The 26038-nt window shown below is 41.0% G+C and overlaps 1 protein-coding gene across 11 annotated transcripts in view; it reads right to left on the reverse strand.

The window, feature by feature from the left end:
• The window catches only part of RBM47 (RNA binding motif protein 47), a 79821-nt gene that overhangs the window by 22757 nt on the left and 31026 nt on the right, over positions 1 to 26038 (reverse strand). For 10 of the 11 annotated variants that reach the window (XM_088131274.1, XM_088131276.1, XM_088131277.1 and 7 more), the window contains one exon: positions 1106 to 2265. In XM_088131274.1, the coding sequence (XP_087987400.1) occupies positions 1106 to 2234 (1129 nt within the window). In that variant the 5' untranslated portion in view covers positions 2235 to 2265. Of the gene's footprint in view, positions 1 to 1105; positions 2266 to 11541; positions 11768 to 26038 lie in introns of those variants that run through there. The other variant, XM_007440138.4, reaches the window with a different exon arrangement.

The following is a 26038-nucleotide window of genomic DNA, read 5'->3' on the forward strand; positions in this document are numbered from 1 at the left end:
GTGGCAAGAATACACAGAAGGACTATACAAGAAAGATCTTAATGTCCCTGCTTATTTAACCTATATGCAGAGTACATCATGAGAAATGCCAGGCTGGAAGAATCACAAGCTGGAATCAAGATTGCAGGGAGAATCATCAACAACCTCAGATATGCAGATGATACCACCCTAATGGCAGATAGTGAAGAAGAACTAAAGAGCCTCTTGATGAGGGTGAAAGAGGAGAGTGCAAAAGCTGGCTTGAAACTCAACATTAAAAAAACTAAGATCATGGCATCTGGACCCATCAATTCCTGGCAAATAGAAGGGGTAGAAATGGAAGCAGTAACAGACTTCATTTATTTGGGCTCCAAGATCACCGCAGACGGAGACTGCAGCCATGAAATTAAAAGACGCTTGCTCCTTGGGAGGAAAGCTATGGCAAACCTAGACAGCATATTAAAAAGCAGAGACGTCACCTTGCCAACAAAGATCCGCATAGTCAAAGCTATGGTTTTTCCAGTAGTAATGTATGGCTGTGAGAGCTGGACCATAAAAAAGGCCGAGCGCCGAAGAATTGATGCCTTTGAACTGTGGTGCTGGAGAAGACTCTTGAGAGTCCCCTGGACTGCTAGGAGGTCAAACCAGTCAATCTTAAAGGAAATTAACCCTGATTGTTCATTGGAAGGACTGATAATGAAGCTCAAGCTCAGATACTTTGGTCACCTAATGCGAAGAGAGATCTCTTTGGAGAAGACCCTGATGCTGGGAAAGATTGAAGGCAAAAGGAGAAGAGGACGGCAGAGGATGAGATGGTTAGATAGCATCACTGAAGCAATGAGCATGAAACTGAGCAAACTCAGGGAGGCAGTGAAGGACAGGAAGGCCTGGCGCAATATGGTTCATGGGGTCACGAAGAGTCGGACACGACTTAACGACTAAACAACAACAACAACAATCTTTTTCCAGAAAGTTTTTTCAACTTTCCAGTCAAGCCTACAACCCTGGTACTTCCTGGTGGCCTCAAAGTCCCAACCCTTCTTAGCTCCCAAGCCCAGACAAAGTCAGCTATCGTTGAGATGTAACTCTAATCCCTCCTGACCTGTGCCAAAATTTATACACTCACCTTTCACAAAATATTCTCGATTTGGACCAATCAGGGCATTGTATGGATACCCGTAATAGGCTAGAGTGTACGGATCGCAAGAGTAAACATAGTTAGGTTGCTGAGTCACTTCAGCTGCTGTTGCTCCTCCTCCTTTCGCTGCTTTCTGGTATCGGGTGTACTGCTCTTTATCCACCGGCTTGGCCAAGGTGACTTCCAGACAGGATCCTTCGAGTTCAGTGCCGTTGAGGTTATTCATGGCGTGAACAGCATCTTCCCGGCTCGTAAAGTGTACAAAAGCGTAATCTCGGATTTTCTTAACCCGTTCTACGCTGCCAGGATTAAACTGACCAAAGACTTTTTTTATTGTATCCTCCGTGGTCTCAATCATTAAATTCCGCACATACAAGATTTTTACAGTCTCCATGACATCTTCGTCCACATCGATCTCTGGTTCGGCCCAGTCAACAGCTATCTGGTGCCCCCACAGCTGGATTCTGCCAGGCATCAGCTTCCTTCTTGCCATGGCGGCTGCTCTGTGGCTTTCATATTCCACAAAGGCAAATCCTCTGTTTTTCATCTTATCAGCTGCGCTGGCATAGACAATGACGTCGAGCACCCCTTCCGTCACCTTGGAGATCTCTTCCAAAATCTCCTCTCGTTTTTTCATCTTGGGGATTCCGCCAATGAACAGCCGGCAGTTGTCCACGCTACAACACACTCCTAACAGTCTTCCTGGACGGATCTCGTAGTTGTTCAGCTCTTTGACGGCACGCTTGGCTTCGTATTTCTGGGTGTACATCACAAAGGCGTAGCCACGGTTTTTCCCATCAAAGTCCATCATCAGGCGCATTTCGTAGATTCGTCCTGCAGCCTCAAACACAGGGACCAGCTCATCTTCGTAGACATCCCGAGGAATTTTGCCCACAAAGACTTCACATCCCCGAGGAGGATGTAAGCCTTCCCAGCCAGGGGGTGGACCGCCGTACTTTCGCTGCCCGTTCTCCTGAACCATGGTGTAGCCAGTACGATCTAATAATTGCAACAGCGCGGCTTCATTTGGAGCTCCAGATAGACCTTCGGGGACTTTATTTGTCTGCATGCTGGAGGAATCATTACTCATCCTTGTAGTAGAATCTTCAGCTGTCATTATGTCCTAATCATTCAAAGTGTGGGGATACCTGAATAAAGAGATCAGAAAGAATTCCATCAATTAGATGCCATTAACAAGAACCTGTCCATCCAAGTAATCTCATCAGTCACTTCTCAGGTTAACAAAACATGATTACTGAAAGACTAGTGCGCAACAAATTTAAGATTCATGCATTTATGATTCAGCTACAAACCTCGTTTCATGTCTCACTGTGTCTCCCCAAACACCCTTTCATCCTCTAATACTACTGGAGGTTTAAGACAGGTGGTTCCAAGATGAGGCTGACTGTGGATCTGCGATTTACAAAGTCCTGGAAAAACCCTACTGTAGCTATACAGTTTGTAAAGATGAATGTTATGTTAGAAAATCAATTTGCTATCTATTGGGTTTATATAAGAAAACTGCTGTAGAGCAGATTTCCAAACTGCTCAGTGCTTTTCCTAGTAAAGTTGTAGAATTGCTGCATTAATTGTTATTGCAACTCACTGATGAAAATGCTAACACAGCGGACTTTGTAGGGGACATTTAATTCTATTATTAAATGCAGAGCAGCCACCAGGAGCTACAAGAAGAATCACTGATGATTAAGGGCTACCTTTCAAATTAGAAAGAAGCTGTCACAACAGAACATCAGAAATATCACCACGCATTTCAATATGCAAAAGCAGTCTTCAACTAATTTACAAAGCGAGAGTCCAGCTGTTGATCTAGCCAAGCTCAATTTTTATTGCTGCAGAAAAAAAATTATTTTGTTGCAAATGACACAGTTGTTGCTGCCAACAAGATTATTCTAGTATTGAAGGTATCCTGGGCAATTTCTTAGTTAAGGGAAGATCGTTCTGTCGTGAGACCTGCATCAATCAATCAATATAAACCAGCGTGCACAGGAGTGCACTGTGAGTCCCGTGGAGTAAATTGATCAATGTGTTGCATAACAAATGTAATTTCACTCAATATAAGAAAGCATGCCTTCCTTCTGCCTCTCCTAATTGCCTGTTCAGAGGTTAATTAATAATCTTTTAATACATCCAGAGAACAAATTTCATGCTTTGAAATAATACACATCATGTCTGAAAATCTTATCAGAATACATGATTTGGAAATGGAGGAGGAAAAAAGGCATTAAAAATCTTAACACGTCACTAAAAAAATACTACAATTCTCAGGACAATTCTTACTAGCCTGCCATTTTTTCAAGGTCATTTTAATCAGAGTAATTTTCCGATCAGAACATGAAATACCATTTGTATAATAATGTATTCTTTTCTAAAAAATTCATGAACGTAAACTCGGCATACAGTACACATACAAAGTCAACATTTCCAGTCTATACTATTGTAGGTGTTAGATGTTATTTTATTTTTTTCTTGCAATAAGGTTTCGTGATATATCAGGGGTTATAATAGCAAGGCTTTGTTCCCATTTTATTTAGTTAAGCTTACTCTTCTCCAGTAGCCATGACAATGGAAGATCAGAAAAGTTAAAAGAAAATTGGGGAAGGAGGGGAGAGATCAGAACATTTCCTAAAATGTTCCCTCTAAGAAATAAAAGTTAGGGTTAAAAACTTAAATATATGATACTCATTAACATAGTAATGAATATTTCAGTTCTCTCTGTCAGACATTTTTCAAGCCATTCCCAAAATCCCTTAAAGGGATTGTCTCATTATTTTTTTTAATGCAGTGGGTAATCAGAATATTTTGATAAAAATACACATGATGTGGAGACTTTATTCTTTGACAGTGTATTTCCCCGCCAGACTAATGGCTCATACAGAAGAGGGACAAGTTGTTTATCTGAAGCTTACAGGTCATTTCACAACTGCATAAGAGTCCAGTTTTTGTCACCAGATAATTCCAGCTCTACAACCAAGACACATATTGTGGCTTTTCACACACATTTTAGCCTCCAGCCATTTCCCTTCTCCTCCAAACCATTCCTTTATTTTGTCAAAAGAGGTTGTTTACTTGAAGACCTACAACTCCATGGCCATTGCTTACTTAAGAAACAGGCAACTTTCAGCTTAGCAAAATGATTAATGAAAGTTATGGTACCTCCCCAAGAAATAAATAAAATAAATGTATCTGAGATTTCCTTCTTCTGTGACAGAATTTGCTTTGGCTAAGTAGACTTCATCTTAGCATGGATGGCAACAGCTGACCAACCGCACTGATGTTCATCAGGCTTTGGTGGAAAGGTCCCTAAAAACAGCATTTATTTTGAAAAGTTGCATACAACATCTGTATGCATGGATGATTATGGGGGAGGAATGTATCCTGATATTAATCAAATGGCATGACTTAAAGACTTGTGCCAGACACAATAACATGTTGCATTGTTTGCGTGATGACATCATGATGGACGTGTCACGATTATGACATCAGTGGTGGCTTGTTACAAACACCATTATTAGTATTTTTGGGGAAAGTTGTATACAGAAAATACATTGGCTCACTGTGTTTAAATAAAGCACGTATTAAGGATCACTGCATAGAAAAGTATATGTTAGGGACAGTTGTAGGCAAAACGACTATGTATACCAACAGTCATATAAGGTTGGATTTGGGTGATTTGCTGAAAAAGATTCACAGAATCAAGTGGTACACACATAACATGTAAATTCAGGCAGCATTGAGAGAGATCAGAATTACGCTTATGCCATCTGAGGAAGATGTTCAGAGCAAGAAGGAGGGTCAGGATATTCGTATGAGCCCCCTTCCCTGGATGAACCGGGCCCTATCATAGAACTGGGCCACTATAAGTCCCCATTAACCTGAAATATTCTGCCCACTACTCACCAGTAGCACTACCTAGCCCATCTGAATGCTGGTACTACTGGGTTGAATTATCAGAAGGAACAGTGCCCTTTCAAGGAAGAACACCTTAAGAAGAAAGGCTGAGAGAAAAAAGGTTGATTTGAGAGAAGTCCAGCAAGTCTGGGTGACCTTGGAACCAGATCACCTTTGCTAAACACCAGCTGAGTAAGAGTAGTATGGCTACAATTCCCATTATAAAGTTCTCTGAAGAGTTGCTCATTGTTGGAATTAACGTCTTCTGTTTGTGAAGATGGATATCCTTGTGCATAGAGGTGCTTTTCTGTTGTTCTTGTGCCTTCGAGTCAGTTTTTGACTCCTGGTCACTGCCTGGACAAGTTCCTGCAGTTTTCTTGGCAAATGGTTTGCCATGACCTCCTTCCTAGGGCTGAGAGAGAGCAGCTGGCCCTACGTCTCCCAGTTTCTAGCCTGATGCCTTAACCACACCACCAAACTGGCTCTCACATAGAGCTCAGACTCTTAATAGACTTCCTTGGTGCACTGACTCTCTGTTGCTTAGACCCTGGTCTTTGTTCTTTGGTCTTTATTCTTCAGAGCTTTATTTAGATTGGTTTGGTTTCTGACTTCCGAACTGTCTGACTCTTCTTTTCGAAGCCTGTTTAACTTTGGGGAATTAGACCTTGAACTGTCTCTAACCCTCTCTTCAAGCAGAACAACCAAGCTGCACATTCCTACTTGGAACTTTTTGGACATTCAAGCATGTGATTACTGAAAAATCAAACAATGCTGAAAGAAATATTGTTTCAACTAGTAATGTGCTCAGACCACATTGTGATGGACTGGTTGCAGCCAGGATCAGTTTGAATATATGTCAGTCATGCTAAGCACAACACATGTAAAATTACTTATAGAAATATCTCCTGAAAGAACATTCTCTGTGCAAGTTTGATTATTATAAAGCTGCACTTAATTTTTTTTTTTGAAGATTCAAAATCCACTTTAACGTAAAAAGTTAAACCATGTTCTTGTCAAGTTCTTGGAAGCACAATATCACAGCAACTGCTACAAGGATTGGCAGGTTTCTACTATGTCAAAGTATAACTAGAATAGAAATCAAGAGTTGCTGAGAAAGCAATCTGTTCTGCTATAAGAGCAGACCAAAATGTGTTATCTAAGGGAAGGGTAAAATAAGGTTTTTATATAAATAAAGGAAGTGAGAGACAAAATATTCAGATATGATGAGCCTAGATGGTTCTGCACCTTGAGTGTTGATGCCACCATAACAAGTTCATTCTTTTGAGACAAGCTCTTGAATTTTCCCTAATAGATGGAAAATGGAACATTCTAGAAGATTCTATGCAAGCTTACTTCATGGCACACCCATATTTTTCAAACAAAAGCACTTTCAGAAGCATTTACTTTAGTGAAACCATCTCCCTACCATAGCTGCAAGATGACTAAACTGAGTCCCACAAGAGGTCACCTACATTAGATAGTTAATACAGAATCTGTATGTTGTAGCAAGTTAAACATAGTCATGTAATGGAAGGCATTTTCTTCTGGCCTGCTGGATGGTTATGTCTGTACATGTGCTCCATTTATAGATTGCCTCATATACTTGGTACCCAGAAAGCACCAGGTAAATCCTTGGTATTTTCAATTAAATCTAGCTAAGAAATAATATGTCTTGAAATGCAAACGAGCTATTGTCAATCACAGTAACATTGCCAAAGAACAGTGGGATAACTGCATAGTACAGAATTAGTTGTTTAGGTTAAAATACAAGCTTTAATACAGATAGTCCTCGTTTAGTGACTGCCTCATTTAGCAACCGTTCACAGTTACAATGATGATGACGACGACAAACTTGGGCACAACTTTCACATCAGGATTTAAAACCAGGTCAAAACAATGTCTGAGCACTTCAGTTTCCCAGGACACTCCATTACAGATCTCAGAGTAACCATTTTGGAAAAACAAGACTTGAACAACATGATTGAACAACTGTTGAACCCAAATACATCGTAAGGTTTCAGACTCAACGAACACATGGTTTTTTAACACATAGCAATTGCTAATTCGTAAAGTACTTGTCATCTGTTTCTCTAGTATAAATCTACATCTGCCTAGCCAAGCTGCCTTCCCCTGCCCTCCCTCCCTCCCATCTCAATCCAATTTAAATTTTACATCATTTTAGCCACTCTGTGCATCTGATGAAATCAGCTACAGGTCACAGAAGTTTATCCCTTTTAATGACATGTGCTGGTCAAAAACGGTGACACCAGACTCCTCCTGACTTTCATCTGTAGGTAAATGTAAGAGTTGTAAGGAATGTGCATTCTTAAAGTTGCAGTACATGACTAATCAATCTTCGTCTGTTTATTCCAGAGCAGTGAGGCTGATTGTCACTAAGGCTGTAATCCTATGCCTGGGATTATTTGTGTCTCTGAGGTTGGAGGCAAAGCCCCCAAGGTCACAGGAGGAAACTCAATCATCTTCCATCTTGACTTGGTATCCAGCTCTTCCTGACGCGGTTGGAAAGCCCTGAAAGGGCCACGACAGGGTTGGACAGGGCTGTGGCTGAAGATGTGATGGGCTCCAAGCCCTTCCAAAGTTCTACCCATTCACCTTCTATGGAACATTTTCACCCCAAATAAAAATAGAGTTTCCCAATCAAAGGATGGAGCAATGTGTTCTTCTTTGGCATAGATTTTATGATATTTTATGATGTTTTACAATGATACCACTCTATCATTAGGTAATTTCCCTTTTTTATCTGATTATAATATATTATAAGGTTGGGTTTTTTGTTTTTTGGTAAATCAGTGACTATCTACAAGTACAACATATACAATACATCTTTAGTTTCGACCCTAATCTTTTTGTATTGTAATTTGTTAAATAGTGTTAGGGTCTAGTGGGGGGGTGTCTTTTTCCTTCCTTCCTTTTATTACTATTCTTACTGCTTGGATGGTTTAGTTTGATTTTGTCATTGTTGTGTTTTGGTATTCTGTTTAAATTTTGTAACCTTATAAAAATAAAGAATAGCATTTGGAAAATTAAAACAACATTAACGTTTCCTTCAAGTCAAGCTCAACTGCTAGGGAGTAATACAGACTCATCCATGCAGTTCACTTGGAACAATAGAGAAATACATCACCACTGCTCATTTTACATTTTTCCCCCTAGTTTTCCATCTAGCCTATAGCTTTTGACTTCCCAGATGATCCCCATCCAAGTATTAACAAGGTTTGACCCTCTTAGCTTCAGAGTTAGACAGTTGGGGACAATGCCTCGTAGCTAGGCAGATCCAAATATGGAGAAGATTTCGATGATCTGAAATCCTTTCCAGTGGGTCATGTATTAAAGGTGAAGCTATATAAATCAAACAAATAAATAAGTAACAGTTAAGGAACAGGAAAAAAACCCACAGTACAGCAAACGTGGTTTTTTCTGTCCTTCCACTCAACTATTTGGTGGACTACCCAAAACTTTTGAGCATGTTAAGGAGCTTCAACAGCAGAATATTCCAAAATTACCTTAAAATTACATTTTTGCTCTCCTATACATCATTAGTCAGAAATAAATCTCACTCTTTTTAAGTGTGCAGAAAGCGTGTAAAAGAGTGTGCTACTTTTTGAAATGTCAGATAAGATTCTAAAATTCTGATGCTGAGAAGTAGCTGGCAAATGTTATCAGCATATATTCTAACTTGTTTACAACACCTAAAGGAACGGCAAATATATTTTCATAAATCAAATGAAACTGACTTTCATCTAAGAAAGTTTTTACCTTATAAATTTGACAGTCTTCAAGATACGGCCGGATGCTTTGAAAATTAAAAATGCATGCACATTAATTTGGTGCATCAAAAAATAAATGATCTAAACCCCAAGAACAGAAGTATAATGCAGCTAGCTTCTTGATTTTCAGGATAAGCGCTATTTCTGTATGTAATGAATCTGTCATTAAAGTATGATGGATGTAAGAGAGGAAAAACTGTTATACTGTATAAGTGACTCCATATAACCCTATACTGATACTTGGCTCCAAAAATTAAGCAGAAGCTGGTCATTTTCTCAAAATCAGCATTATCTGCTCCTTGAATTTATGATTGACTGAATGTCAGTTAGCCAAAGTTTTTGAATCTTCTTTTAGAGGCAGCCAATATAAAGCATGTTGATTAACTGATTACATGCCATCAAGTTGTTCACATAGATTTTCACCCTGACATAAAGCACGTTAGAGTAATCAAAACAGAGAACAAGGAAAGCGTTTATTATGTGAACACTCACCTTCAGAATCATAGCACTGGTCCTTAGAATGAACAGAATGGGATAAAAATTGTCTAATAAAACGAATTGGCATGGATTTCCCCTTATGGTAAGCAAGACTATCTCTCGTGACATATTGATCAACTTGATTAAAAACACCCCCCCTTTTTGGTATCTTCACTACAGTGGCTTTATGGCTTGCCAATTCTCATAGTTCATTCCCGCTGTCAACCTACTGCAGCGTTTCTCAACCTTGGCGACTTGAAGATGTGTGGACTTCAAGTCCCAGAATTCCCCAGCCAGCATGGCTGGCTGGGGAATTCTGGGAGTTGAAGTCCACACATCTTCAAGTTGCCAAGTTGAGAAATGCTGACCTACTGGCTGAAAAACTGCACTAAAAGGCTATTCAAACAGACCATTTTGGTTTTCGCTTGATTTACAGTGCAGCATCTTTTGATGTCAATCAGACAACAAGAACTTCAGCAACAATTATTGTGGGTAAAGCAGCCATTTATTCTGCAAAGCAAAATAAGTTAGGACTAAAATGTCAGCATTTTACCTGATTTACCTTCCCCACTTCCTTCTCTCTGTCTTGCACACGCATGTGTATGAAGTCACCCCAACCCCCACCTCCAGACTCACCCTGCACTCAAAAGCTGAGTATCATTTAGTTATTCATTAAACCTGACTGCCAATAATCAGGTTGCACACATCATGCTTCAAACTGCCTGACACTGCCTCTGTGTAGAAGGGGAGAATGGGTGGACAAAGTGAGCGAACGCAATAATTACAGCTGTGAAAAGGCACCTATCACCAAAACCAAGCTGCGGAGCGTGGTAATCAGTGCCTGATCTCTGATCTGTGAAGTCTGTACAAACCTTTGAACCTCTGGCTGAAACGGAGAAATACAGTTATTAGCTCTGCTAACCAATGTCAGATTAAATTAGCTTCACCCAGGGTTAATGTACATTTGGTAAAAATGTTTAACCAGGAAAGGGTCCTTTCAAAAATATGCGTATGTTTCATGGGCTCGGAGAGATATCAGTATAAATCACATCTAATTTCAAGTTTGGTTGCTGCTGAAAATCAAGAGATTTTGAAAAAGTGACGATTTCATCGGTTCTCCGAATGGAGGAAAGTGAAAGACAAACTTTGAAATCTGCCCCTTCATTGGACACCACCAATGTCGTCATGCATAAACTTTGAGACATCTGAGATAAGTCTCTGGAAAATCAATGTTTTTGCAGCATAAGGAAACATCCTTTAAATATCAGGCAGATCACCGCATACCTGTTAATCTTTTCAGAAGAACAAGTGTGTATTAATGAAACATCAAGTCATTTCAGAACACGTGTGATACTTTCTCTTTCCCATAAGACTCAAGTCACAACTTTATACTCTCTTTCTGAAAACTGAAACGCTCTATTACAAACGTGAAGCTGCGTCAGGCTAATTCAAACCAAAGCCAACTCTACCTGCAGGGATTTTCAGCATTTCCTTTCCTGCACCTGAAACCCATCTCATACCCAGCAAGAACTGAGAAGTCTGGTCAGCTTTCTTATCTACCCACCCATCCATCCAAACGGAACCTTTAAGAAATAATTTAGCCAAACGTGGATCCTTAAATCCACATCACAGCGAGTTTTTCTTGATGGGAAACCTTTAGGAGATTTTTGCTGCCGTAAAAGTCCCCTAGAAGTAACATACAGCGCACCGAGTCAGCGCAGCAACCTACTGCAGAAAGAAAGTCCCGTGGCATTATTCTTACATAATACAGCAACTCTGTTTTCACGTCTTTCGACAGCAGTGGGCTAGCTAGCCTCCTTGAAATCTGAAAGCCCCAGGGGTAACGCCTCATTGTTTCAGATCTCGGGACCAAACCCATCGTATCTGCCAGAAGAACGAATTACTCCACAAGGCCAGGAGAGTCCGATCCAAGAAAAATAACAAAAGGTAAATTAATCCTGCTTTGCTCGGTTGATTTCAAAGAATGGCAACGTTACTTTAGGCATGTTCGGTCTGAAAAAAACTATTCCCATTGCATTTTAAGGTTGCTGAAGTCGGCGCGCTTGGCGTGAAGGTGGCTTAAGACTTGCCTACTTGGTGACTGAATCCTGTCCTCACCTTTTCCCATCCTTAACCCTGAAGAGTAACATATTTTAACAGACCAGAATAAGGCGCACATGTGCATTTAACCGTAGTTATTTAATGTAACATTAAGCAGACGCCTGAGCCGAAAAGGAACTTTCCACTTACCGTCCCAGTCCTGCAACAGGTTAGCTCCACTTCTACCTTTGCTAGAATAACCTTTCCTCCTCGTCACGAGGTCTGAGCAACTTTATTATACAGTACACATATCACTTTATTGGTCAATGAGCTTTGGTGATTTAAATTCCATGGCACTAGATTGCTAAGGGCACTTCAAAGAAACAGGAGGAGGTGGAGCAGAGAGGACCAACCACCCGCCCCGCCCCGAAAGTTTGCCGCAGCAGTTTGAAGAACTAATTGAGAAGTCCCTCTGTAGCAAATCCCTTTTTATACGGCCAGTTGGAAGCCTAAGAAAAAGAAAGAGGAGGCAGACGCTGACATTTTCCATCTAGGAGTTAGAAAAGAGGAATCCGATTTTGTGAAAAAGGGCAGGAAAGAAAAAAAGAGTGAATCTTATACAAACAACTCCTTCTCAGCACAAGGCATTGTGCAAATAGCTGGTGTGACTCAAAACAGATAAGATGAGGAGGAGGAGCAAATTTTGCTTGGCAATGAGATTGGTTTGGGGGGGGGAATCTATTTTTATGCCACTTTAGGCGACTGGTCAGGATCTTTCCGTAAAACCAGCAGAACTTCAGCCGGCGAGCAGAGAAAACAAATAGGAACTAAAACCAAGCCCCACCTTAAAGGGTTACAAAACTCCATGTGCTTAGTTACCCAGTATTAGCTATTTCTCAGCAAGCAAGCCGAAGGAGTCTAGCAGCACCTCTCCAACCAACACGTTTTATTAAAAGGCACCAGCTCCTGCGAGCTGCAACTCATTTCATTAGAGCCTTTTAATAAAGTATGTTAGTTGGAAAAGGCGCTACCCGATTCCTGGTTTTTTTGCCACCCACCATAGACTCTGATGGTTCTTCTCCTACAATGTCAGCAAACCAGGAGTCCATCATGATGAGAAACATATTGTATTTTAGTAAAGAGAAAGGGGGTGTACGTGAAGTGTGATCTAGGGCCCAGAAAGGCTTAAACAAGGTAAACATCACCCCTTTTAAAGAAGAGGACCAACCCCCAAGTCCTGCGGTGTTCAAATCTGTCCGTTCAGCAAGCTAAAAACAGCTCAGCCAGCTAGAGGAAGGTGAGGGGGGGAGGCTTGTTCTGAAATATGACAAATTATCAGGAGATTCTGCATCCTCCTACACAAGGCTAAATCCAAACACAGTAGCCTGACAATTTGCCCTCCATCTAGGATAAGCAAAGAACAGCTCTTCCCAGAAAGAGATTCATCGTTTTGGTCTTTCCTTTGCCACAGTCACAAATTCTTCAGAAAGCTCATTTCAAACGGGCTCAGAAATCATTGCAATCAGCAACAGAGCAAGTTAGTTTCTTAACCGGGCAGAAAAGGAGCGAGTGAGAAGACACACCTCGGCCATGCACTCCCTGAGCAAGGGAGGTCTTTTCCATCCCTGATCGTACTGTAAGGAGCATGGAGTTTTTGCAAATGCAGAGGAGCTGGGCATGGGGGGGGGAGCAGCTAACAAGTGAGCTATGGGCTGGGCCTCCACCTCTGGAATCCCCTCCCCAAATAAGCCAGGACTCCTATGCTGAAAATAACAGAGACTTTCTTCTGTCCTTCCCCTCTGGGGAATTCTGGGAGTTGAAGTCCACTCATCTTAAAGTGGCCGAGTTTGGACAACACTGCCATATGAAATATGAACAAGACCAAGGAAGCTGCAGAGCTGATAAACCTACAGCAGATGTTTCAAAGCAAAGAGGAATAAATGCAGACTGCCCAAGGAAGGCAACAGTCAAGCGGATAGGGAAGAAAGCTTCAGTATATTAGTGTACCCGTTGGAGGGAAGTTCTCTGCAGCCTACAATGTTATCTGAAATAACCCTCCAAATCTCCTGTACCTTGTGCTTTGCATACACTGAGTCATGTGCAAACGAAGGCTTTTTTCTTCTTCTTTCTGGGAGACCTGCCAACTTAACATGATAATGTCACAAAAAAGTAATGATATATTTGCAAATATGTGCTGACAGGAAAATGTGAAGAAATTCAGGTTGGACATAGCCAGAAAGTAAGGGAGCTCATTCCGCAGAAACATGAAGGCATCAAGCTTCCGTAGCTTTCTCCTCCACACCCCGTTTATGTCTCTCCTCTTGTACCAAGTGAAATTTGGAAAGCCGTCACCATCCTTTAGCTGGGTGGATTGTGGTCATCCACAGTGTCAACGAAAGAGCGTGCAAGTTTTCAAGTTCCCCAGCATTCTTGACCAGGCAACCTCTTATAAAATAAGGAATGGGAGCAAAGCAAGAAAGTTAATAAAATTTGGCCAGATGTCTCCACCCTGAAATCTGCAACACGGACACCAAACTGACTGCAGAGTGAGATCTGCTCATGACGACAGTGAGTTGCATGAATCTCAATTACGGTATTCAAAATGTTCAACCGTTAGAATATATCTTTGCTCTGTATGACTTAATCCACGCTACAGATCCTGACATCCTGCCAACAATAGTCTGTTTGGGTTTTAAGTATCAGTTTTATTTTTAATACTGTAGCATTTTCTTGCTGATTCACACATATAAGGAGGTAACAGCAAAAGCATTTTCCATGTGATAACACCGCGAGGGAAAAGATGCACTACTCTTAAAATTTACATTTTGCCACATTCTGGTACATTTTTGAAGATTTATCTTGATTGCTGAAGTTTTCTAGTTGTAATAAACAATTTTTTCCCCTCATGATTCATCACCAACACAGCAATTCAATGTCTTTACATTTAAAAGCGTATTACAATCATCAGACGACTGATAGAAAAAGGCAGACACCACCCAAACCTTGAATAAATCAGGCAATGAATGTAGCACGAATGGCTCCAAAGCATTTTAAGAAATATGTGTTGAACACACAAAGCTTAAGCAATATGGTTAGTGCTATTCTGATAAGAATAGTATATGCCTTTTCTGATCTGCGCTTCCTATTTGCTAAGAAAAATATTGTATAAACGAAGCGACGGTCTTTGTAAAATGAACATCATCGTGCACATCTAACCAACATGCTCGTTTTATTATGGTGGCATGTTCAGGTCTCAAATGGTTTATTCCTATGTATTCCGTGATGGTTTCAGGTTTAAGCCCTTGAAAGAGTATCTAGCAGAGGCCCAAAGTATATGAGCAATAACTAGGAATCTCTCCACGATCTTGATAATTTGTTTTTTCAGAAATTATTAGCTGGCCAGCCAAAGAAGTAACGGAGTTGAAACAAAACAACCCTGGGAGAAAACACCTGACTCTGAACTCTCCTCTCGGAAAACAAATGAAGCTTGTCATCTTCAAAACAACGTTGAGCTGGCTGAGCTATCGCAAGAGTTCAAAGGGCAGAAAACACAACGGCCACTTTTGATATTGGTGGAAAAGAGCAGAATCAGGCACAGCAGTCAACTTACATTTTGTAGGCAATCACTGGAAACAAGGATAATTTCTAACCTGGGGTAGGACTTTTGAACCACATGGCCTAGCTGAGCGATAAAGGGATCACCAGTCGGATGTTGTAGGAGCAACAATATTTACCATTAAGTTTGGGAGAAAAACCCTTCTGTTTCTAGCTTGAGAAAGAGAGACTAGTGTTCGGCTTGCAGCTTCCTACGTATCGCAACAGATTCGCTCTTCTGCTCTTTTTCTTCACCCACCTGTAAAGAGGCTCAAGATTGCCCACCATTCAGATTATGACTTTGGAAGTCTTGGGGCATGGTTTACATAACCTTCACAGTCCATCAACTTATTTTAAACAAACTAGTGGACTACTAGTTTGACATTAGGAAGAGTCTAGCAGCACCTTTGCCGAGTAATGAAGATACAAAAAAGCATCTGATGAAGGCAACTTCTTCAGATGCCTTTTCATAATGTTTATTGGATGGAAAAGGTGCTACCATACTCCTTCTGATTTCTTACCACCACAGCTCTCCTCCTACAATGTCTCCTCCTAGTTTGAAAGAAAGAGCTACTGCCCACAAAGGGATTTTCCATTTTTAATAGATATAGAGGGAAGAGATTTATTTTGGGTTCTAAAGTTAGCAGCTTTTCCATCTGCTTAAACATGTGTTTAAACAAGCTGTGTTTGTTATCACAATAAGATCTGGAATCATTAGCACTAACAAGCCATTTTATGAAGGTGGGCGTTGAGTAGATTTGAGCCTATAAAATAATATGTATTTCTGGTAGACCTGCCAGGTATTTATCGTGCACTTTATCCTAACTCACTGTACACCGTGCACTGTTTTTCTACCAAAATTGCCCATTGGGTAAAAACTTCCTTATCCAAACGGCATTTCTTATAGCTATCCCTCTAGGTTACAGCTCAAAATCCCACCTAAAAGGGAAGGAAGACAATCACAGCATAGAAGTCAAAAGCCATCTCTAATTCTTCCCTAAGACACTTGATTTTTCTCTCTTTTGCATACTTCTAGTGCCATTCATTTATGATATTCGTTGTCACACATTTTCAAAAGGCCTGGAATATATGGTATTTAATGGCTGGCAATATCTTGTTGATTAAGTCCTTCCTTGATATCTTGTTATCTGGCTGATATTTATATGGAAACATAACACTTTCCTGGTAAATATAAATACAGTTTATGTCCTAGGGCAGGGTTCCTCAAGCTTGGCAACTTTAAGACGGGTGGACTTCAACTCCCAGAATTCCCCAGCCAAGGCTGGCTGGGGAATTCTGGGAGTTGAAGTCCACCCGTCTTAAAGTTGCCAAGCTTGAGGAACCCTGTCCTAGGGAACACATAGGAAGAAAAAGCCTCTAATGAAGAATTGAGTGTTAGTGCTTTATTCCCATTCAAGCATGAAACTGCAGCTCCTCAGCTAGTAAGGACTGAAATTCAAAGAAGTGAATTAAGATATTCATTTGATATTACTCATGGTCTGGATAAAGGGGGAAAAATGCTTAATTCAGAGAAGCCAGATGTGTTCTCAGCCAGCCAAAGCAGCCCGAAGAATTACTAACTGCCTTAAGCATCCTTTTGGAGAGATGAACAGAATAGACATCAACTAAATATCTTCCCTTGCTTGCTTGCGTCCCTCAACTAGGTCACTTAATCTGGCTTTTGGACAGGGGCTCCAGAAGTTTCAGATCAGACTGCTTGACCACAGCGTTACGTGCACCTGTCCCACCAGGTCGGGCAGGAGGAGCGTATTACTGGCCCTGTCTGCTAAGGAGCTTCACCTGATGGGAACCAGGAGAGTTTTTTCTGCTGTGGCACCTGCCCTTGGGAACATCATCCCCCCCGAAGGTGGGATTGGCCCTGCCCCTGTTGACCTTCTCGTCACTGGGCCTAGGGGTCCCACGGAAATAGGGAGCCTGTAAAGTAGCCGTATGGCATGTAAGAGAAAGCACTCACCTGTGTTTCTGTGCTTTATATTTAGGGTTTTCATTGTTTTTAACAGTCCTAATTGTTTCGGTTGCTGTTATTTTACTGTCCAAAGTCACATATATGGCATGGGCATGCTATATAAATTAAATAAATAAACACTCAATAAATAAATGTCATACCGGAGCCCCACAAACAGGATTGCCTGGGCTCGTCCATTCATTCACTTACTCATTCATCTTTGTTTTAAAGATTTTTTTTATCCCGCCTTTCTTATTTTCATAAATAACTCCAGGCAGCGAACATGCCTCATGCTCCTTCCTCCTCCTATTTTCCCCACAACAACCACCCTGTGAGGCGAGTTGGGCTGAGAGAGAGGGACGGGCCCAAAGTCACCCAGCCGGCTTTCATGCCTCAGGCAGGACTAGAACTCACCATCTCCTGCTTTCTGGCCCGGGGCCTTCCCCACTAGACCAAACTGGCTCTCCTTCCAAACCCTCTCCCCCCTTCTTGGAGAACAGAACATTGTAGAACTTTTCTACAGTGACACATCCTGGGAGTTCATGAAGTCTTATCAGTCGCATTTCACATACTTTCAGAATTTACTCAAATACCCAGCTAGTTTCCAGAAAGAGAAATGCTGTGTAAGGGGAAGCCAACTGCTAACCCATTCTTTTATTTTCTTTTCACAGAGAAGAGGAAGAGATTTTTTGTTAAATTCTGGACTCACGAATGCTGAAATGAAATGGGGAAGGAAGCTGCAAACAGGACAATAACTCAATTCGGATAGGCACGAAGGCAATAATTAATTGATTAGTGTACTCTGCAAATACTCTGCCATCTCTACTCACAGAAATGGGCAGAGCAAGCAATAGGAAGATGAGAATAATAAGGACAGGTAAAGACGACATAATGCTCATTCAGATGCTTTACACCAGGGCAGGGTATTCCTATCTGGAACACATGAACTTTCTAGAGAACTTTGGTTGATCTGACGTTGTATAATACAGCTTCAGAAGTTCAGAGATATAAATATAATTTTAGAATTTTTCCCACATACCCGAGTAAGGTAGACAGATCAAACATTTTTCACAATATTACCGAAGGCAGGATTTCAATCGTCGACACTTCTCAAGTTATTCATATAGGAACTCTACAGTGTGTCATGGTGATCACCAAAATGGCTTCAACTGGTTACAAACATTTATTTATTTACTTCAGTTTGGACACTACCCAGCTCCAACTGACTCTGGGCAGTTCACAAACCGTAACATAAAAACCACTACAAACAAAAAAACAAGATGGGATCTAGACACAATTTATAACCAGAAAACAAAAATAACAAACACACCCAAGGGGGCCCATCTCATCCCAAGACCTGGGAGAACAACCAGCTCTTCAAGGCTTTACAGAATGCCATGGGTGCCACATGGATTTCAGGAGGCATTTCATTTATAATTTAGCTCACATGGGCACACAACACACACACACACACATGTGGGACAATCTGACTGAACCAGATCCAGGGAAGTTTCTGTCTTCACAAATAAGCCCATTTCTAAGAACAGACCTAGTTTCTCACCTTTCAGCTTGGTACTAATTCCAGCTCTTTTCTACTGGTTGTAAAAATGTCCTTTGGCCTTTTTTGGATAATTATTAGCTCTTCAACAATCCATGCTACGCATATAAATAACTTCCATGAATTGCAATACACGCATTTAATTAGCTTTGCAGTCCTCACAACCACTGTGAATCAGTCATCCTTTTGATTTGTGCCATATAAATTACCGAAAGGGGGCCCTGACCCCCAGAATTCACAGCCGGCGCAGTCTTCCACCAACCAGAAAGGGGACAGTCCCACTATAAAAAGGTAAAGAACAGCAGAGGAAGCTTTAAACTAAGTAATGCAGCAGAACGATTTACTGTAGAGGATGCAAGACCGAAAAGAACCGAAAAGCATGGCTTGTGAACGGCCATTTCTCATTCACATCTAGACCAATGCCAGGTTTGATAAGACCCTTCAAAGCTCCAAGCTCTACAGAGGCTAGAGAAGCAGGAAGATTCTCTCCAGAAGTGGGAACAGCACAGATGCTCTTGACACTGGAGCCAGTAATTTTTTCTTTAACTTTCGTTGTGTTTAAAAATGTATATTGTTTAATTTTGCAATTATTTTTACGCCAATTCTTTTCATCACTCGGTGGCTTACAATAAATACAATAAAACATCCATTAAACATTCATAAAGGGAATTAAGAAGTTCCAACCATTAAATGCTATTAATAAAAACTATTAATAAAAGCTGCCATAAAGCCTGTCGCTACTCTTCAAATGTTGCCCTGAAGAAGACTGTCTTTACTATTTTGGGGAACGACACCAGGGTGGGGAAACATCTAGCCTCAGGGGCCAAGCTGTTCCAGAGGGAGGGAGGCTGCTACTAAAAAGGTCATTCTGAGTCCTGATCCCCCCAATATCTTCCAGAGGGTCCCTGGGTATCCTATCCTTGCTAGATCACAGGGCAGGCCAATTCAACATGAAGAAGACAGAGCTGAAATAACAAAGACCCAACAATATACAGGTAGTCCTCGCTTAATGACCACAACAGGGACCGGAAAACTGGTAGTTAAGCGGGGCAGTCATTAAGCAAGTCACCATGTGACCAGACCCAATTTTATGACCATTTTACAACAGTCATTAAGTGAATCACTGTGGTCATTAAGCAAATCACGTGGTCATTAAATGAATTCCAGCAAAGCTTAATGACCATGTAATTCGCTTAACACAGTTTAACAACTGTCATAAAAAAGTCACAAATCGCGATCACATGACTGTGGGGGGTTAGTGCAACAGTTTGTGATGTTCGTAAGTGCGAGTACAGGTCATAAAGCACTTTTCCCAAGGCCATCATAACTTCAAACCATCAAAGTCATTAAATGAAAGGTCGTTAAGCAAGGACTACCTGTATGCCACTGTTCCAAATAAAATTTTCACACCGCGGTTTGCACTCAAAGCACTGCTTTTTAAAAAAATAAATATCTACAAAGTTTAATTTACAAATAGCACCATAAAATAAATCTCAACACAGACAACACATAAGTGACATACCAATGAGTTAAAGGGTTAGTTAAGAGCTGGTTAGGATGTTCTTGGACTGCAAATAAATACATACATTAAATTAAAATAAAATAAAACAAAAAGCTGGTGTGACACAGTGGTGAGGTATCAGAGTAGGATTTGGGAGACATCAGGGACTCTGAAGCTAAGGTAGGTCAGGGTTGGTGAGTATTTGAATAGGAGACCACTATGGAATAGCAGAGCTAGATGCCAGGCTTAGAAGCTGAAAAAAAATCCAGGCAGAAGGGCGAAGTAAATCATTTCCATGTTCCTGAAATTACAATTCAGGCCCATGAAATCACCAGGAATCAAGTCTGGTGTAGAGGAGCCTTGATTTAAAATGATGGATGTAGAAAGAGCAGTTGCTACTAAGCCCATTTCTTCCTTTATGCGTAGCCTTATTTAAGAGTGCGCCCAGTTACTCGCACCTGCTTCAGCAACCACCCAGAGATGTCAAGGAATTGTGTCTTCTGATTTCCCACCATCCCTTTTGGCAAATGAGGGATGGTGCAGACCTCTGACATCAGCCTGTCCACAAGCACATCACACTGCGAGCTTAAAAGGGACCCTCAGCATGGATTCACTGTGGCCATCTTTTTCTGCCCTCAATATTTTGGCTGTTCTGGAAAGCTATGAGCTCGGCACTCGTACAACACCGCTAAGGATGGGGGACTTCCTGCCTTATCCGGCCAATTCCACTGGATATTTTTGCAATACTCCTCGACGCGGAATCCACAACAATTCACATAGTAACTTGTGGAACTCCAAAACAGCAGCAAACCCAGAACAAGAAACCAGCAGACTAGCTGTGGACCTGGCTGACTTCAAGAGTGTGAGGATTTTCATTCTCAATCTGAGGATAGCTACACGGGATGTGACATCACTCTTCCGGAATTACATACTGCTCCAGATACCTCTCCCAAAGCTAACAAATACAAGAACAGTCACCATGGAAGATTAATAGACACTAACTTGAAGAACAGCTGAAAATTACGACATCACGCTCATGGATATACTTAAGCTCACCAAAGAAAAACACACATTTTACTTTGCATTGAGGCGTCAGTTCATTTTTTATCCAGTAGATCCACCTGCTTTTCCTTCCAGGTTTTCCCATCCATTTTCTTCAACCGGCCTCAACCGTTTTCTCCATGTGGACCTAGCATGCGACCAACCCGAATATGACCTGATCTGAAAAAGGTGGTGAATCCCTGCTTTTGAAAACTGGGTAGATCATTGCCAGGACACCACTACTGACCCCTGAGGGGCCAGTTGACCAGCACCATGCCATGAAGGCACCCCAGAGTGCCCGCTGCAAATTTACCAAATGATTTGTTCTCCTGCCTCTAGGAAGTCCAAATCGGAAAAATTGTCTGACCGTGACTGTGTCCCTGAGCTAGGTGAGAAAACAGAATTCTCTCTTGTGTACGTTATGGGGTGGGACTCAATGGAAGGGAATTAAACTGACTGGTTTTGCTGCTCGACACCAGCAAGAATGTTGCTTGTTTTGCAGCAGTGAACGTAACATCCAGGACTAGTTTGGAGCTCACATCCTGATGCTATTTTACATTAATTTTGTGGGATCGGTCAAGACCCTGATCTCTATCTTCTCCTGCATTTGGTTGCTAAATCATGTGCATTGTGTTCAGAACCTGAACTGGTATTTATCTCCAATATGAGTCCTGTCAGTAGTTCAGTCCTGCCAACAGATAATCCGCTCCTCTCCTTGGATGTAGAAACCTTACTCAAAAGTCTCCTACTCCTACTCACTCACCATTCCGCTTGCATTTAGTTAATCATACAATTCTACTGTTCTAAACTGCACGGCCTTCATGTTCTGAAAAGTGCAATAATAGCACCTTTCACTTCTCCAATCTATCCCTGACTTAACCCATATAAAGAATGACTTACAAGGAAGTGATGAGAAGCCAGCTATTCGTATTTTGTTAGGAAACACCCTTCTCTGTATAGCAGACAGAAAATGTAGCACTGGCAACGTACTCTTATGGCAGTACACAGAGAAGATCTTTTTTTCCACTATTAGGTGCCTTCTTCATTTCGTGTCCCTGTATTTTACAGCTTGTTCAAACAGGCGTATGTAGTGCTTCCCAGTCCATTGGTTTCTCATGTTCTTTAGGCTTACTGCTGTTCCCACGTTCTTCTCCACTGATCTGTCTGCCCCCCAGAATCTGTCTGGCAATATCCGCTGGAGCTGGCATCTCTACTTACAGTTTCACCCAGGATCCTCATGAAATCATATGCAACCGTATTTTAATTCCTGCTATGATCAGGGGTGCTGAGACTGCATTGGACCTCCTTTGTGATGGAGAAAGGAAAGAGATATCCATGTGCTATGTTATTTCAGCAACTGCAGACCTGATGAAGTTCTGATGACCAAGCCTAACTTTCAGCACTTGACCAAATAACCTAATCATTTGAAATCTAAGAATTTTGCATGCAGTGAAGTTCTGAGAATAGAGTTCCCTAGAGATCATGTCAGATATTCAAATCAAATTCTATATAGGAATTGGGGACAGCTACCTGACCTGCTCAGGTCTATTGCTTTTAGGAGGCTAGTCTTCCTGAAGACCCATCTTTTGATGGTAAAGATGCATAGGCTTAAAACTGTTGGTGATTTCTCAAGTCATCGGTTCCACACCTATTATAGGTTCAAGTGTTGACAGTCAACTGACTCATGCTAAGGAAACACCTCTAAGAGTAGAGTGACTTAGTTAGAAACAGGCTTTGTGTAGGTCTGAAGTGTGTACAACTTCTTCCACTTGAATGTTAAGAGCTGGCCTGCCACCTCTTAGGGATTCCTAAAATGTAATTTTTGGGCTCGTCCACACAACAATTCTGTACTTCAAAAACAGTATCAGATGTCTGTGAATCCACAATATTAGCTGTTGTCAAGACTTGGGCCAATTTATATAGCATGTTTAAAACTGTGTAAAATTAATATTTTTGTTTGTTTGTTTGTTCTGAAGCTGGGGCTTTGTATAAAATTGTTTTTCCTCTTGCAGGAACTCCTGACTCAGCCTTCCCATCAAATCCTGGCCTGCAGGTCCTTCAAGGAGAAAGATGGCCTGACAGCTTTTTAACTCCTCTTAGAAGCTGCTAAGATTTTTTTTTTTTTTAATACATGACCAGACAAATACACAAACCATGAAGTAAACCCATGGATTGTGTGTGGGTATGTGTGTGTGTGAATGCACATGCACTTTATTTTATTTTCCTTTTTGGTTACTTCAAGGCCTACAGAAGATCAGGTAGAGCTTCTTTTCAGTGTTTCAAGTTTGGCAGGGTGGTTTTTGAATCACTGGAAAGTAGCAGCAATGGTGGTGTGGACATCCCCCTTAATGTTTTATACCATCATAACATTACATTATAATATAATAGAAACCCAACAAGCAGACATCATTCTGAACCCACGACTTATCTTGAATGCTAACACAGGAGAACATTTACAAAATCAGGGCTTCAGATAATTGCAAAGCAAGCATGGAATCCAGGGTTTGTTTGTTTTTTTTAATTAAAAGCAATAATTCTTCACAAAGACAAGCAAAGTAATAAAACTTTCCATTCACAAATCTGAATACTGTAGAGAAATCCAATCACAGAACAACATTGCCTGTTGGTGAATTTTTTCCACAGCATACTCTTAGATAAATCTCTGAATTTCACAATACCACCTCTAATAAATCATCGTTATGTGAACTGGTCCTTTATGCACCTTGACCAGAATCTTAAGGTTCCCAGTATTATTCACTGGGAAAATGGTTTTCAACCACAGTATTATGGAATTTATCTTTAGATTCTTCTACAAAGTCATATACACATTTTATAATAGATCATATGGACTCAAAAACATCACCCTTACATTAATTAAGCCTTTGGCTTTACTCTGGTTGGCTGAATGGAACCGAATAGTAGTGAATAAACCAGTAAGGGCAATAAATTAAACTCTCTTCCATTGTGTCTCTTCACAGTTTTCTTATAATACATTCTGTGGGTCAGATTTTCGTTTGGTGAAATGCATTCCATTCAAGGAATTTTATAGGCAAAATATCAACACAACCAAGCATCTGTCTCTAGATCGCACGGGACATTTACTGCGTCATGCAAAAATCCTGCTTCCTGTATTTGTTCACGGAGCACATTAAACTAACCCTAACCTCGATCTACTTTATCCTCATTAATATTGCAGGAAGTGATACAAATGGTCCAGAATTTCCACCACACAACAAGGGGAAAAAATGCAGCAGTAACATTGCCTATCCGTCTAAAAAATAAAGTTAGCACATGAAACAGCCTTGTCCGCGCAGAGGCAATTATTTTCAGTACTCAACCACAGTCAGAGATAAATTACATTGCAATGGTTTGAAGGCACACACTCGCTCGCTCCGGTCACTTCCACCGGTAACTTCTAAATTCATCAACAAAAACAGCAATAAATATGAGGCAAGGTAGAATATTACTCTAAATGTGAGGAACTCACAAGACTCCACTAGAAGACTGGGTTAAGGGTAACCAAAATTGAAATGGAATGCAAAGCAGCCATCACACCTTTTCATTATCATCAAAAGTTTTACAAACTGGGGAGCGAGTGAGAAGGCAAAACAACCTTGCCCGTGTGTGGCGCATTGGGCTGAGAGAAACTGGCATTGTGCATGTGTGTATGTGTGTGTACGCACATGAGAGAGAGAGAGAGATGATGATGATGTCTTTCTCTGCTTAAGACAAAAAAGTGCCAACGAGCTTTTTTTGCAATATGAAGAGAAGCTTCCAGATTCCAGTTTTTTAAGAACATGGTTAGCCCTGATAGTCTGGAGGAGAAGCGGGGACCTTCCCCTTCCCTTCCTTCCTTCTTCCTAAGATCACTGATTCACCAGTTTCATTAGTAATAAGGATGCAGGAATCTATTCCCTGACATCCAAATGATGGCTGATTATGGGAAAAAGGGTGAAGCCCAAGACATAATCGGAGCAGCTGGAAGCACACCAGACCTTCTGTGATGTTCCTTCATAGGGTAGAGGACGTATCTTCTAGCTGCTTGGGGTTAAAAGTCCCACAGTTATTTTATACCTACTTTTCTGACTAGTCATGTACGTACATAAAAGTCCCAAATATCTTAGAGGGCACTATGTTGTTAAAAAAAAAGCTTGGAAAAGGCCATCCAATCACCTGGGTGAATTAGGAACTAATTTGACCGTCAAGGACACCAAGCTATTCTCCACACTTGCCCGTAACTGCTAGGGTGTTGTTACGCAACAAAACGAATCCTTTAATCATGTTGACACCCCTGATGAATTTGGGATGGATAAAAGTGGGATAAAAATCTAATGAACGAACGCATGAATTCACAACCACAAATGCCCACTCAATCGTTACTGACATCCTATGTCTTTTCCCCTTTCGCTATCTCAAAGCCGCACTGTCCGTGGGAAAGCGGAAAGAGTGACAGAGATGGCAAGGAAGGAGTGAGACACGTTCTGCTCCCTTAAGCTACAGGTCAACTCTGCTGCTAACTAATACAGCCGAAATGGTAAAACGGAAGACAGAAATTTGAGCAGGCATTCCAAAAACCACATTCCATAAGACTTATGAGCCTGATTATCTGAATATTTCTCTTTCTGCTACAACTTAATGCGAGAACGACACACTTAGAACCCGGAAGCAGATGACATTGAACTTCACAGAGGAAAAAAAAGGCCATTTCCTGCACACCAAACTCCGAAATCATATTCTGCTGAAATTGAACGCAGCCTATTTAGCAGAAACAGTGATGATTTTACATATCCCAGCGCTTTCTCTTGTCATCTTTCTTAATGCTAATGCCTCAAATGCAACTTCAAAATTTTACAGATGGTTTTACATCGCAATTTTTAAATTATATTACAATCTCACCCACTACATCAATATGGCCTTCAGCCATAAAAAAAAAATGGTCCTCAGTTGCTTGCTCTGGCTTTAAATAAACAGGTGAGACAGCATCCTAATTTAATTTAGTAATTAGGTGACTCTCGACTTTGTTGCCTTAAGTGAAGTCAAGCCCAAA

The sequence above is a fragment of the Python bivittatus genome, unplaced genomic scaffold, assembly GCF_059951505.1.
Source record: "Python bivittatus isolate LINGU-HERP-01145 unplaced genomic scaffold, Pbiv_v1 ctg000970_np1212, whole genome shotgun sequence".
NCBI classification, from domain to species: Eukaryota; Metazoa; Chordata; class Lepidosauria; order Squamata; family Pythonidae; genus Python; species Python bivittatus.